At 35.6% G+C, this 16380-nt stretch overlaps 1 protein-coding gene across 1 annotated transcript; it reads left to right on the top strand.

Moving 5' to 3' along the window:
* Nucleotides 1-2015: 2015 nt before the first annotated feature.
* On the top strand, nt 2016-15450 carry LOC149554675 (uncharacterized). Its single transcript, XM_089828730.1, has 2 exons — nt 2016-2294; nt 14991-15450. Exons 1-2 carry the CDS (start codon nt 2169-2171, stop codon nt 15096-15098), a joined length of 234 nt encoding a protein of 77 aa, XP_089684856.1. The 5' UTR covers nt 2016-2168; the 3' UTR covers nt 15099-15450.
* The last annotated feature ends 930 nt before the right edge of the window (nt 15451-16380 follow it).

Raw genomic sequence — 16380 nt, 5'->3', positions numbered from 1 at the left:
TGAAACTCCAATTAAGGGGATACCAAGATATTTGGTAATGACTCCATGTTTGATCTCTTTCCAATCATTAGGAATCTATGGGTGTCGCGAGTTGGGATGAGTCTTCCAAAATTCTATTTTGTGAGTAGCAATTTTGGAACCTGAAACCGTGCAATAGAAATCGAGGACATCCAACAGATTATTGACATTCTTGGCTGAGTTTTGGAAAAAAATCATGCTGTCATCGGCGAAATGGGAATTGAGGGCTGTCATGTGGCTAGGAAGGGAGATGCCATGAATAAGGTGAGTCTCTTGAGCATGTTGAATGAGATAACCAAGGGCATCAACAAAGAGGACATAAAGAAATAAGGCAAGAGGGCAACTTTGACATATTGATTTTTGAAGAGGGAATTGTGAGGAAAGGGTACCATTAATCGCCAATCTAGTGTTTGCATCCATGAAGAGCATACGAGCATGGGCACAAAGGTTAGGTCCAAATCCCAACCATTGCAACATCTTAAGAATGAAATGCCATCTTATGCGATCATATGCTTTGTCAAAATCATGTTTTAGAATCAAAATGTCTCAAGATGTCTGCTAAGCCCATTCTGTAGCTTCCCAAGCGAGCACCAAGTTGTCCAAGATAAATCTATCCCCAAGGGAGCCATTTTGCTCACGCCTCACAATTTCTTGTGTGATAGGTTTAATTCTTTTAGCTAAGGCTTTTGCAATGATCTTATAAGCAGTATTAAGCAGTGTAATTGGCCTCCAAACATTAATAGTATTGTCTTGTTTGCCTTTGGGAATAAACTTGTTCATATTCATCTCTCATTATAAATCACACCTAATGTTAGGTTAACTTTTGAGAGAGATACAATTTAAAGTGTCAATAATTTTTGTGTAGTTGTTTTATTAGAAATTAATAAAATAAAATATTTTTAAAGAGAAACAAGAGCTCTTGAGGAGCTAGAGTCCCTGCCTTTGTGAAATAGAATAGTGATTTGTCTCTCAAATCTACAAAGAAAACTTAAACTAAATTTACTCAATGTACTTAATCAAAGAAGTGCTCAATGATATTATTTGACTCTTTGAATAGTTGTATCATTATGAAAAAAATGGGTTGATTATTGAATGATTTGTAGGAAAATATTATTTTTTCGTTTTGATTATCTTTTAGATTATAATTTAATAGCTTTATACATATATTCTAAAGAATTAAATAATATTTTTGATAAATTTTTAATACAATTATAATTTAATTTAAAAAAAATTATTATATCAATAAAATTTAAATTAGAATGATTTTTAAATTTTTTGTTTTTATTATTATATTATACCATAATTACTACTTTTAAAATTGTAAGCCTACAAAGAATTTAAAATTTAAAATTTTATTATTATTTTGTTTAATAAATTATACATATTAATAATGTATTTAAATCTTATAATATATAATTTAAATAAAAACATATTAAGTCTCAACCCATTTTGATTGGTTCTTTAGATAGATATTTCTTTAATAAATAATTTTATTTTTTTAAAAATTAAACTTTTATCTTTTTAATTTATATTTTTTTATAATAAGTTTTAATTGTACAAAAATATATTGTAACATTTTTTAAAAGATGCCTATCAACTCTAATGAGTGTAGAATTTCTTGTTATTAATTTTTTAAGTGATTGAAACAAATACAAAAGGATAAAAGAAGGTGAGCATGGTTAATTTTTTGGTGCTATAATCTAAAAATATCTGCACCCGTAGTATTCAAGTCTGGCAAAGGTGCGGTTGCATCAATTAACATCAGCATAGTCGATGCTTTAAAAATGTGTCAAATGTTTGACAATATAATAAATGCAATTAATTAAAGTCTCTCTATTTTATTTCCTTTTTTTGATGAAAAAATAATGTAAACCCCACAAAAATTGATAAGGTCCAATTAGAAAATATAATTTTTTGAAAAAAAATTAATTTAAAAATAAAAGATTTCTAAATTTTAGAAATGTTAAATGTTTTTTGAATTGCACAAATAAATTGATAGTTCCCTGCAGGGACTAATAACTTTGGGAGTGGACAATTCCCCACATGCTGTCCCCAAACACTATCCATTCTATCAAAACCCTCCTCAAACCTTGCAAACAAAACCAGGTGCTCCCCATTCAATAGCTGTGGGGAAAAAAACATCTGGAAAAATGTTCTTTACGCCGTTTCTGCAAGCCGCAGTAAAGAAGGAAACAGGTGGGCTTTTGTGGAAGAAATTAAAATACACTTGCACCCGCAGAGCCAATACAAAGAAGCGCCTTCGAAGAGTTACACAGGTCAAATTAAACTAACCTTATAATTCTTATCAATTTTTTATCTCTTCTACCTCCCCCAATGGTAAATGGATTATAGCTGCTCTTTTGCATCTGATAGCGGGTTTATCATTATACTTGTAATTGACATCAACCGGTTGGTTTCAATATACTCGTTTTTGGTTATAATGTTTTGATTATCTTATATATAATTATGGGCTTCACATTATATTTATTATTGTCTTCAGTTGAGTTTTCGCAGACTGGGCTTCACATTGTATTTATTATTGTCTTCAGTTGAGTTTTCGCAGACTCTGCGTTGCGTTTATTATCTGCTTCTTAGACGGTGGTGCGTTTTATATGATAGTTGTCTGTGGCTTTTAACTGTTTAAACTCTGAAAATGAGTGTCGCGTCATATTTATAGTCACATTCTGTTATTTTATTTTATTTTATAGTCATTCTGCCATTTGTTATCCTTTCTTCGCGTCATATTTATAATCACATTCTGTTATTTTATTTTATTTAAAGTCATTCTGCCATTTGTTATCCTTTCTTTGAGATTGGACTTGGGATCTTAGTCCCGATTGATCTCAGTTCTTTATCTCTGGTAATGGGCTTTCATTATATTTGTTAGTAACTTAGTAGCTTCAATACTTCTATTATTTGTTAGTGATTTCACATTATGCCTTCTTTGGCTTCAGGTTTTTCTATCCCCAACATTTTTAAAAAAAACACTTTAATCCATTTCATGTCCTTGGAATTTGATATTCGCTTGAATTCTCTTATTTTATCTCTGATAATAGGTTTCAATTCTTTTTTTTCATCTCTGACAAGTGCAGGAAAATTAAAAAATAAAGAACAAAAGAAAACATAAATAGCTGATTTTTTTTAATTCATTTAAAGAAAATCCTGATTGCATAGAGTAAGAGTGATAGTAAATGAGAGTCTACACCATGAACATTGAAGTGTGGATTTTCCTCATCAATTTTGAGATTGTTAATTATGATGCACACTGCATAGTGCATTACAACATGGATTGTATTCAAAGTTTGAACTTGTAGCATCAATTTCACCCAACAAACTAAAATGTCAAGCTACAAATAAACACAAACCGGGTGAAGTGAATGAGGCTAGCTGCTATGAAGTACAGTGAACCATTGGACTGCAATTCCTGATGTTTATTTGATGGGCATGCACAATGGAGTTATACTAGATGTGTATGAACAAGATGATTAGACTAGATTGTTTTACACTACTAGCTTGATGTAATCATGTCATAATGACAAAAAACTGTGAATTACATGCAGCTGCCTGCATTTAAAATGTACCCCCACTTCTGTTGTGTTGTTCTGACTTAGGCTACTCCCAGTCAAAACAAGGTAAAATCCCTTAAAACCAAGTAAAAAGATGTAAAATGCATGTACTTGGAAAATTGGTTGTTTCTTTTCGTACTAGCATTGGCACGTTCAGATGGTTATGTTGTTGTGTTGTTCTTACCATCAAGGTTTAAATCCTATTAGCAACGAGGTTCCCCATATGTGGCCTCACTGGTTCATTGCTCCAGATTGAAGTGTTTGTCCCTCTTAAAAAATGGTGGTTTTTCAAACAGGCCATGCGTTTTGCCTATATACCCTTCAAAACTGATTTGTTTATTAAGATTGTGATCATGCTTATCTGGACCAAATGACTGCAAATGAAGAGACCTCAACTTTCTCTTCACAGATCTAGTCATAGGTAACTAAGTGACTATTTGAATTTTGTATTCTCTGATTTTGATTTGGTAAATGATTTATGACCAGAAAGCCTAGGACATTATGTACTCTCAAGCTAAGTCACAGCATTTGGCTAATCTCATCGATAAAATTTGAATTTTGCCGAACATCAAATTTCTGCTTGAAATTTGTTGAAGATCGGTATACTATTTGTATGGAATTTAAATTGAAATTTTATGAGTATAGTGGAAAGGCCCTTGGTCTACTGGTGAAGTTGAATGGCTCACAAAGAGCCCACCAGGGATCAAGTCTTGCTGAGTGCAAGGCCTGACACCATAAGGGATGAGGCTGGGATCATGCCCTGTGATTTTGACATTGTGGATGCCCCTCAGTCCTTGGCCCTAAGCTGGAGAGGTGCATGTGTGGGGCCGTATTTGGGTTCCTAAACCCTCAACCAAAAAAAAATTTATGAGTATATTTTTAAGATTACGGATATTTTCCAGAGTTTTAAGCACATTTTCTTTAAAATGTGGCTCTCTGGCCTGTAAATGTACACACAATTTAGTTTGCAAAAACTTATTCTGAGTTTGCAATTTTGGGTGGTTCAACATCTTTGCAAAACAGCAGAAAAGGACTTTTGAGTGGATTAAGGTTGGTGATGCTGCTCCAGGGATGACCCTGCTCCTGCTGCATATGCTGCATTGTTCTGCCAAGACCAGATAGATCTGCATTTTAATTTGTTATCTCCCGTTCCGTTAAGGTTTATTCCGTTCTTGCAGGGGTCTCTAAAACTTTCGATATAGTTTATAAAGTGCAGTATATAATGTAATTTTTATTTAAACATTAGCTTATATTTTTTATTTATACTTTATTAAATTATAGTTTATATCTATATATATATATATATATATATATATATTTTAATTAATATTTCTATAAAATTTATATATTAAAAATCAAATGATTTTAAAATGCTGATATATTAATTTTTTAAGTATTATGTTTAACTAATTATACTTTGTTATATTAAATTAAATCAAATATAATTAATATAATTTGTGCAGGGGCACCACGCCCATTTTGCTTATATGTCAATTTTGGCCTTTTGATAGGTTTTAAGGTGGTTTGGGTCTTTTGTGGTCAATAAGGTCATATAGAGTCTAGACCATTTATGATGCAAGGGAAGTTATTTGGGATCATATTGTCATATTTGGTAGAAGTTTTCAAGTTGCAAAACCATTTTGCCATTAAGGGTCATAAGTATCTCAGGTAGCGTTTAAGCATTTATTTATTGTAATAAGGCCTAACATGGCCATTTGTCATGTTTTGGAATCAATTGGGTAAATTCCTTGACAAATTAGTAAATTACACAAGTTGTCACAAAGTTGTTATACGTAAAAGTGCAAAGTTTGCACTTATGTACTCCCAAACGTCATATGGTTTGAAAATCAGTTAAAGTTGGTTGAAACTGTTGAAAAAGGATGTAAAAAGACACTACAAAGATTGGAGCATTAGTCGGAGTTTGGAAAGCATTTTTATAATGAAAATTTCAGTGAAAACTTGACTGTTACACATCTTTACCTATCTGTGACTGTAGCAGCATATTGCATGAATTTGTATGATGCCATTTTGGTCTATACTTGTTTGTGGAGTGTAGAATATTGATTTATCTTTCATTTGCAATAAGTATCACTGATTTCTATGAAGTATTAAGCAAGATATTGAATTTTAGGTGCTCTCGTGTATGAAATCAGGATTAGTGAGGGTTCGTGTATAGAATTAATGATTCTCCTTCCTTCACCATTGACATTTCCTTTAAATTGGTGGATTGAGAGCTTGCAGAGTCTAGTTCACGGCCTTGAAGGTTTCAGACCGGGAGGTAATGATTTGGACTGTTTTGATGCCCTAGTCAGATTATCCTGTGAATTTGACCTATTACAAGTGCACTGATTTGAGGGTTTGAAGATTCAGCGATGAAATAACTCTTCCAAATCGTGACAACTGTTAATTCATATCATTTGAGGCCTGTCTCGACCCTTGGAGTTCAACTTGGGGTTTGGGAGTGGAAGATTCTCTTAGTTACTGTGCAAAGGTGGCCTAATTAGGCCTAATATGCCTGAAATCGGTCAAATTTTGAAGCTTCTGTTCCAAAACAGGCACACCTTGTTTTCATATATGTTATGTAACTCCGAAATGGGTATCCAAAACCCTGACCATTTTGTGACGATCCTGTTTGTGTCAAGAGTTATGATGATTTTAGTTCCTGGTCAGGGCCACTAGGGACTTGTTGTGAGGTTCTCACACTTTTGCCCCATTGCAAATGCAGACCCCCTCTTTTGACTTTTTCTCTTGCTGTGGTAGTTTGGTTTAGTTCAGTCCTGGGTTTTATGCGGGGGTTTTAGGTGTCATTTTGAGGCCTTCTTGTTGCGTAAGTCTTGGTAGATTGATAGAGTCTTAGTCAAAGTGAGAAACGTTTACATGCTTGGGAAATGGGAGAAGGCTTGTGAGCAAATTTCGAAACTGGCAGAAATCCTCAAACTCTGAGATTTCCACGAGCTATTATTTCTCTCCAAACTCTCAAGATTCTGCCTTAGGTCCAAGGGATCTGATGCATACTTGATTGTGAGGGATCCTTGCTAAGGCAGCAAACTGATTGATGCAATGTTAAAATGACGAAGGGAAGGAAGCATGGTGATTTTCCTAAGGATAACTGCCAAAAACATGTTTGGTGGAAATCCACTGACGAGAGGATTCCCACCATAGAAATCCTTTCTCCTCAGGATTTCCATCTTTCTCCTCAACGACTTAAAATTCAACCAAAATAATGGTAAGGCATGACAGCTTGAAAATGAATAGCATGAGGCGTGCGAGATGGCAACTTTTGGGAGTCTAAGTGGCAAAATCATGTTTGGTGAAAATCCTCTGGCCAAAGGATTTGTGGAAATCATATCTCCTTAGGATTCCCACACATTAATCCTCCCGAACTGAAAATTCCACCACCTTCCAAGGCACTCAAATCTGGTCTAAGGCATGAATTCGACATCATGAAGAAAAGTGGAGCAAGAAATTGTCAAGGAGAGGTCGAAGAGGAATAAGTTTTGGCAATGGCATTTCAAGGAAATCATGTTTGGTGCAAATCCTCTGGCCAGAGGATTCCCACCACATTAATCCCCTCAAACTAAAATTTCCCCCATTTTTACTTTGTGCCAAAATTGAATCCGAGCAAGTGTTAGAGGTGAAGAATGATGAATTTAGGCAAAATTGTTTGATAATAAGGGAAGTGTTGGAAATTGTTGAAGGGGAAGCTAAATCATGTTTGGTGGAAATTTTCTAACCAGAGGATTCTCACCACAATAATCCTCTTAACTTGGAATTTCCCCCTTTCCCTTTAACCTTATTTTCCTCATGCAAAATAAGAGACAAATCAAATGGGTAGGTTAAAGATTGTAGAAGAAAGTAATTTTAACACTAAGTAATTGAAATTGGGATGATTTGTATTCTATCACGCTTGGTGGAAATCCTCTGACTAGAGGTTTCCCATTGCGAAAATCCTCTTGCCTTAAGATTTTCACCCAAGAACTTTGTTTTCGAAGCCTCTAGAAATACCCGAGACATTAGGCATTGCAAGAAGATAAAAAGGCTTAGTCGTGGATAAGAAAAATCCATTTTGTTCATTATTAATGTTATTTTATTTCCAGATTTCTTTCACGAACTTAATGAAGCTTTCTTTTTTGTTTTGGAAGGTGAAAGTTGGAGATGATGTCAAGGCTGAGCTCAAGACTTCAAGAGGAGATCCAAGTAGATGCTACAAGAAGATTGCTAAAGCTCAAGGAGATTGGGAAGGAGATATTGATGGGATAAGGGTGATGAGATTGGGGAGGAGATATTTGATTTTAAAACCATTCGAGTGTTCCTTACAAGCTTGCACTAGGTCGGTGGAGTTGCTGGCAAGACTACATCTAGTAGAGTCCAAGTCATTCATGATTCCTCACATTCATAGTTAGGAGTAGAAGTTAGCCAATTTAAGTTTGAGTTGAAGTGGAGAGGTTTGAAGATCAAAACTATAGTTTCTTTGCACATTCTAAAGCCAAATATGTAAGAGAAAGAGTTGATATCCATTAAATGAATAGTGTAAGTCGCCTTGTGATAACCAATATATCACATCATAAAACTGAGTGAATTCTATGATTAAGAAGGAACTTTGAAGTCATTTCATGATCTTACATTGCAAGCTTAGTGTGAGAGATGATCTTGTATCAAGAGAGGATTGAGTGTTTGGTTTTCTTTTTTGAAACATTAAGTATTTGATTCTGTATGTTATAGTGGAACACAACTCACATCAACAGGGCTGAGATAGTTTATGGGAAGAGCATATTAGTTTGAGCAGTCAAAGTTTGATGGCTTGCCAAGGGTGTCCATGTGTCAAATGATTGGCCCGAGGTGCTCCTAAGGTTTGTGGAGTCTTGTGGGCCATTGAGCATTTGAATAGTGCTTTGTAGCCTATGAGGCATAGGGTCTTTGTGAGGAGAAACTTGAGGGTTTATAAGAGGTGGTGGAGAAGTGTTGATGGAAACCAATCTTTGATGGATCCTTATCTGTTTTGCAACCTTAAAATGACAATGGTCTGACCTTGAGGGAGAATTGGTCCAAATTTGTTGTTTGCTTGAGGGTAAGAGAAGGACAATAGCCCATTGTTGTGAAATATGCCATCGATTGTCCATTGATCCACCTTCCTTTGCTTCAAGTAATATTATAGCTTAGGAAGTAGATTCTTGAAGGTGAATGTTGAAGGTTGAGAGAAGAAAGGACGAGAAGTTGAAAACAAGATTCCTCCAAAAGGTAGTACAACCTTTACTAGAGAAGTAAGGTTGATTGGATAGTCACAAGAAGGTTTGTTGGGACAAATCAAAGAAGAGGAAGAATCACTAAGGAGGAGAGTGATGAAGAAGGAGATGAGGAAGAGATGAATCCAGAGGATGCAAGGATGGATAGACTCTTAAAGGCTGTCAAGGAAAATGATCATAGGGCTAAAACAGATTCACCCATGTTTGAAGGTAAACTTGATGGAGAAGAATTCCTAGTTTGTACTGGGGCACTTTATAACTACTTTGAACGTGAGGAAGTGGAAGAGGAGTAAAAGGCAAAGATGGCAAAGTCTAGGTTGAAAGGGCATGCCTTGATATGGTGGGATTTTGTGCAAAGTGAGAGGATAAGGGGAAGACAGAGATAACTTCTTGGAACAAAATGGTGGCAACGATCAAAGAGAATTTTCTGCCCAATGATTACAACATCCAAATATATAAAAGGCTGCAAAATCTAAGACATAAGGATATGGATGTGTAGGGCTATACTGAGGAGTTCTACAAATTAGACATAAGGGCAACACATGGGGAAGATAATGAAGAGAACGTAGCAAGGTATCTCAATGGGCTGAGATACAACATCCAAGATGAACTTAGCCTCTTTCCACCAAGTTCAATGGAGGAGTGTTACAAGTTGGCTATGAAGGCTGAATAAAAGTTGCAAAGAAGACAAGAGAGACAAGGAAGAGGCAGAGGAAACACTAGTGGGGGAAGAGGCACAAGGCAGACCCATGAAGACCAAGGGGACACAAGCAAAGGCAAAGACCAAGTTGTTGATCAAAGAGGTGGATTCAGAGGTTCAAGAGGCAGATTTGATTGAGGGAGGAGTTCAAAATGTATTTTTAGCTAAATGCTATAATTCAAACGAGTTTGGGCATCCAACATTGAAGTGTCTTGAGAAGCAAGGTTCTATGTCCAGTGGTGGTGAAAAAAGAAGCAAAAGGAGGGCTCAAATAGTGCAAGAAGACGGAGATGAAAATGTAAATTCTCATAGTCATGTTGTGTTTCAGCAGTTATGAAAACATTGGTGCTGAAAAGAACATTCTTGAAGACATCCAAGGACAAGGAGATGACACAAAGAAGAGAACTGTTCAGCATCAACTGCAAATACAAAAGTAAGGTAAGCAAGGTAGTGATTGATTCTGGTTCAACTGACAATATTGTGTCTAGTGAAATGGTAGACAAATTGTGAACCTAGCAAGAGTTGCTCATGAAACTCCTTAAAGAGCCTCTTGGGCAAATGATAATCAGTCAACCTTGGTCAATGGCCGGACATTTGTTGAGTTTTAGATTGGAGGATATAAAGGTAGGGTTCTTTGTGACATTCTACCCATGGGCTGCTGCCATCGAATTCTTGGAAGGCCATGATAATTTGATGGGGGAGCACTTTATGGTGGTAGGGAGAATACCTGCGTCGTTAGGAAGGATGGAAAGGCCTTTATACTAAGTTAACAGGTTCACATTTTGAGCCCTTGAACCGGGTTCAAGTGTGAACTTGGTAGGGGTTCGTGCTAGGTACACATAGGGTGTGCGCCTAGCATTGTGGGTTTGCACGAGTTTGTGGGTGTGCAAATCTGGATTCACCTATATTACTGGGTGTGCACTTGACATGAACCTGAGCACACCCATTGAGTACTGTGGCGAACTCATGAGTACCTAGGCGAACTCGTGAGAAACTACAACCCAGAGTTAAAAAGGTGGGCCCAAACTTGAGTATTTAAAAAAAAAAACTATATTTAATTCCTTATCAAAAACCGCACTAATATGGGGTCTTGAAACACACTTTCATTTCATTTTTACCTCTTATTTTGCTCTCTTGTGATGAATATCTACTTGCAGCTGCATCTGATTATTTTGATGATTCCTACGATGATTGATGAACATTAAACATTGAATTGTGTTTCATGGACTACATTTTCATTTTGTAGTAAGTAATTCAATGTAATGATTTTCATTGGAATTGTGAACATAGATCAATGATCAAGCATCATGCTATGAAATGATTTAGTTTTTTAATTCTGTATATTTCTCTTTTTTTTGTATTTGTAATGCATATATATATATATGTATGTATAAATATATATTTATATATGTATACATGTATATATACATACATACATATATACATATACACACACATGTACCCAAATCCCTGAAAACAATTTCCACATATCTGAACCTGTCCCTGAGCCCAAACTGATATCTGAGCTTTAACATTAACCCCATTGTAGGAGAGTGATGAAGCAAAAGCCAGGCAGCAAAAATCATTCTATTTGGCAAGGAGTTCAAAAGGTTTGAGGACGGAGAGAAGGTAGAGATTGTAGCCACTTCAAGGCTTAAAGGTACCGGGGAGAAATCTTATTAAGGAAAGAAAATGAAATGCTGAAAAAGGCAGTCCATGAGAAGGCCCAAATAAACTGACCATGAGGGTGCAAAATTGCATAGAAAGACATTATGAGATCATAATAGGGCAGTATTTTGTCCTTTGGTTTCAAGAGAGGTTAGGAGACAATCATATGCTGCTGTTACAGAGGTTAGTGGACCTGATCAGAAAGGGACACCTGGAGTAGAAAACCTGAATCAAGGGAACAAGACAAGAGGCGGAGTGCTTGAAGGTGTAAGGAAACACCAAGTGAGTGGGTTTAAGTGTGTACCTGAGAAGAGAGACCAAGACAGAGTTAGGAGAGGCATGTTTGCAGGTATTAAAGTTTTTCCTACATTCATTCGTGATAAGGGAAAGGTGACGAAGCAGTCAGCAGGCTAGTTGGGAAAGAAAGGACCATGTCAAGGAGACACCTGGACCAATAGAACCAAGAATGATACAAGGCTTCAACATTTGATCCAATGGCAAGGCGTACTTGTTGAAAGAGCTTTAGGAGGTCAGAGCCATGGAGTATTTAGAAAAAGTATAAGTGGCAACACAATTTCCAATGGACTTAGGAATTTTTTCAGGTCGGTTGTATGGTATAGAGGCACCAAGTCCATTTTGCTAATATGGTTAGTTTTGGTCCTTTGATAGGTTTTGGGGCGTTTTGCAGTCATTAATGTCACGATAGACCATTTATGATGTAAGGAAAGTTATCTAGGATCATATTGTCATATTATAAGTTGTCAAGTTGCAAGAAAAGTTTTCAAGTAACTTTTCTTGCAACCAGTTTGCTAGTAAGGATCATAAGTGTTAAGGCTAGTGTTTAAGCATTCATTTGTTGTAATAAGGCCTAATATATTACTTTGGGATCAATTGGGCAAACATTTGGGATCAATTGGGTAAATTCCTTGACAACTTACACAAGTTGTCATACAAAATGTTTAAAAGTTGGCATATGTAAAAGTGCAAAATTGTACTTATGTAATCCCAATGCTCATATGGTTTGAAAAGCAGTTAAAAACTGTTGTAGAAGGATGTAGAAAGACCCTTGAGAAGTCGAAAGGAAGGTTGCTCAGAGTTTTGAAAGCCAAATTGTAATGAAATTTTCAATGAAAACTTGACTATTACACGTTTTAAACTACCTATGAGTGCAGCAGGGTGTTGTATGAATTTGCTTGATGCCATTTCTCTCTGCACTTGTTTGTGGAATGTAGAATATTGAATTATTTCATTTGCAACAAGTTTCCCTGATTTCTATGAAGTATTGAATTTTATGTGCTCTTGGGTATGAAACCCTGATCAGCGAGGGGTTGTGTATAGAGTTAACAATTTCTCCATCCTTCACCATTGAAATCTCATGCAAATTGGTGGAGTGATCTTATAGAGTCTAGTTCACGACCTTGAAGGTTTCAGACTGGGAAGTTGTAATTTGTGAATGTTATGTTGATGCCCTAGTTAGATTATCCCGTGAATTTGACCTATTACAAGCGCAGTGATGAGGGTTTGAAGATTCAGGGATAATTAAACTCTTCCAAACCATGACATCTTCTGATTCATATCTTTTGAGGCCTGTTTCGACCCTTGGATTTCAGCTTGTGGTTCAGGAGTCAAAGATTCTCTTAGTTACTCTGCAAAGGTGGCCTAATCTGCCTGAAATTAGTCAAATTTTGAAGCCCCGGTTCCAAAATGGGTTTCTAAAAAACGGTGACTATTATGTGAAGATCCTGTTTGTGGCAAGAGTTATGACAGTTTTAGTCCCTGATCAGGGCTACTAAGGATGGCGACAGTTTATGGGAAGAGAATATAATAGTTTGAGCAGTCAGAGTTTGGTGGCTTGCCAAGAGTTTTCGCATGTTGCAAATGATTGGCCTGAGGTGTTTCCAAGGTCTGTGGAGTCTTGTGGGCTATTGAGCTTTTGAATAGTGCTTTCTAGCCTATGAGGCATAGGGCCTTTGTGAGGAGAAACCTGAGGATTAATAAAAGGTGGTAGTGAAGTGTTGTTGGAAACCAATACATGATGGATCCTTATCTTTTTTGCAATCCGGAAATGGCAATGGTCTGACCTTGAGGGAGAAACTTGAGGATTAATAAGAGGTGGTAGTGAAGTGTTATTGGAAACCAATTCTTGATGGATCCTTATCTGTTTTGCAACCCTGAAATGGCGATGGTCTGACCTTGAGGGAGAATTGGTCCAAATTAGTTGTTTGCTTGAAGGTACGAGAAGGACAATAGCCCATTGTTGTGAAATATGGCATCAATTGCCCATTGATCCACCTTACTCTGTATCAATAAAAATTGGCAGGGAAGTGTTGTTGGAAACCAATCCTGAGAAAATGAGCAGGGACAACCAGGGATAAGTGGAGCTACCGTGGTTTGTCCCTCGGCTGAAATAGCCATGTGCAACGCTGCCAGAGGCCTATTTAATTGAGAGAAAATCTTTGGATCACGTACAGGGGAACATCTCTATTTACATGCAGAGAATGGAAGCAGAAATAGCAGGAAGAGTCTTAGGATTAGATGGAGCAGCAGAGGGGGGATCCATTTTTATTTTCGTTAAATGTCTCAAAAATGCAGAATTTTGGCCAGATTATATTTGTTATTATCTTCAATTCATAATTCTTTAATCTCAATAATGGGTTTCGCTTTATATTTGCTATAGTTGTTATTGGTTTTAATTTTTTTGTTAAATCTCCAATCATGGGTTTCACTCTATATTTGTTATTGGTTTGAATGATCCATTTCTTACATCTCTAAGAATGAGTTTCACATGTATCCATTATAGGATTTAGTTATTTAAACTCTGACTGGGTTTCCACTTTCACATTATTTGTTTTTGGCTTCAATTCCTTTTTCTCTAGTAATGTATTTTGCGGTATAATTTTTTGTGGCTTTAATACGTAAGTTCTTTGGTATTTGTTGATGTGTTTGACAATGCATGTATTATTTGCTTCTATTCTTTGATTGTTGACAGTGGGTTTCACATATTATTTGTTGTCAGTTTCAATTATTTTCCCACTTGTAATGGATTCCATGTTATATTTGTTATTGGCTTCAATGCTTCTATTCTTCTATCTCTGATAAAGTGTTTCACATTGTATCTGTTATTGACTTCTACTCATTGATCTTTGACAGTAGGACTCACACTGTAATTTATCATTGGCTTCCATTATTTTATCACACGAAGTTGTAATGAATTCTACATTAAATTTGTTTTTGGATTCAACACTTTTTTCTGATCAAGGTTTTCACATTTTATGTTATTGGCTTCTATTCTTTATCTCCAACTTTTGCTTTTGCTTTTTATCTAATAAATATTATTGGCCTGTATCTTTTTTACTCTGATAATAGACTGATGCTATATTTGTTTTATTTGTTCTTAACTTCAATGCATTAATTCTTTTATCTCTTAAAATAAGCTGAATGTTACTGCAATTATGTACTCATAGAATTGCAATTTTTTAAAAATCTCTCGATTTACGACATGTTTGCAGCAATAATATCAATCTCTCTCAGGAAAGTTGGATAGACACAAACTTTAGATACAGATGTGTTTTAGACATGAACTAGAATCTGAGTTAACCCAATGCCATCAGTGCTGAATACAATCAAAATATTAATGGTTGTTTTTTCTATGCTTTGTTATTTTTGTGTACTTTTGCCTGTTAACTGGAAGTCTGAAACTCCTTGAGACATAGGAGGAACAGATCCATTGATGAATGATATACAACTTATCACATAAAGCTTAAGGGATGTACTGATATTCTATAACATTTGCAGAATGAAAATGTGTTGAGGGCATGTGCTGGACCACCACCTGAGGGAGTCACCGCACCACCAGAATCTAAAAAGGAAATCATGGTTAATGAGTCCATGTCGAAGGGATAAACATGCTTAATAGTTTAAATTTCTTTTGTATGCACAAAAAGGTTTTACCTACCTTATTTATTGGGCTTATGCATGCTTATCTTCTATTTACACTAATTCATATGGCATGCTTGTAACCATTTTCTCTGACGAATTGATACCATTGAAGAGGAGTTGGATCAATTTTTTGGTTTGAATGATGGTTAGTTGTGCTAGTATCGTTGTTTAAAGATGAATTTACAATTTGCTTGACTTGATGTCTGGTGTATAAGGATCATAACCTAAACTTTTCTGTTGTATTTGTTTATTGACAACAGTTCCATTAGCGAAGAACTGAAGTTAAGAAATGCATTCTTAAGATGTTTTTATTCTACGCCATTATTTAATCCTTCCGGATCTCTTCTCATATGTGTAACTTTTATAACTGGGATGTCCTTCTTCACGTATCAGGGTCTTATTTTGAGATTGAGGGTTGTTTTATCTTTCTAACTATTCCAGAATTGTCAAAAAATTTCAGCTTTTTAACAGACATTTCCAAGTAACTTTAGTAATGTATCCTGCTTTTCTCTGGTAGTGATATTGTGTTAAGCTTAGTTTTTTTGTTGTTATTTGTCTGCTTCTTTTAGGCATAAACTATACCATTTTATTTTTCTCGGTTCAGTGACTAGATGTTAAGTAGAAAATTCAGAGTTTTACTTTATATATGTCAAATGGAATTTGCATCTTGCTTAGAGGTTTTCTTCCAGACAAGTAATAGAACAAATTCCATCATCACATCTCTCTGTTTTTCATTCTAATTTTTTTTTTTTCATTCTAGAACTTCTATTGTCAGATTAGCGAATAAGGCTAGTTGATTTTAATTTTCTATGGCATGTTTGGTAATGATTACATGCCAGTTTGTTGCCTTAGTTGAGTGGAATCTTCCAAGATAACAGTTTTATGATTTTATATATTCCTCTTAAGGAGAATGACGTCTGGCTTAGAAGCCAGGACTACTGGTTAAATTATCCATTGGATATGTCCTTGTCTGTTGGAGTAACCACACCTCGCAAGTTCGATGTTGTATTTTAGGAATGTTTCTTCATGTTTCAGGAATAGAGTGATGTAGGGATTTGGTTTTGGGGATGGAAAATTTCTCCCAATTTTTTCAGGGACAGTGGGCAGCTATTAGAATAAAGGACACAACTAAAATAATATATTAGACTAGTATGTAAAATTTTAAAATGAAACCATCAAAACAACTTTAAATGAAAAATATCTGGTTTGTCAAGTGGGAAAGTAGGCACATGACGTGACAATAGCA

This window comes from Cupressus sempervirens, chromosome 5 (genome assembly GCF_028749045.1).
Source record: "Cupressus sempervirens isolate cs-2001-9-10 chromosome 5, ASM2874904v1, whole genome shotgun sequence".
Taxonomy (NCBI): domain Eukaryota; kingdom Viridiplantae; phylum Streptophyta; class Pinopsida; order Cupressales; family Cupressaceae; genus Cupressus; species Cupressus sempervirens.
The sequence above is the reverse complement of the archived record's forward strand: the minus strand, read 5'-3'. Positions and strand labels throughout refer to the sequence as shown.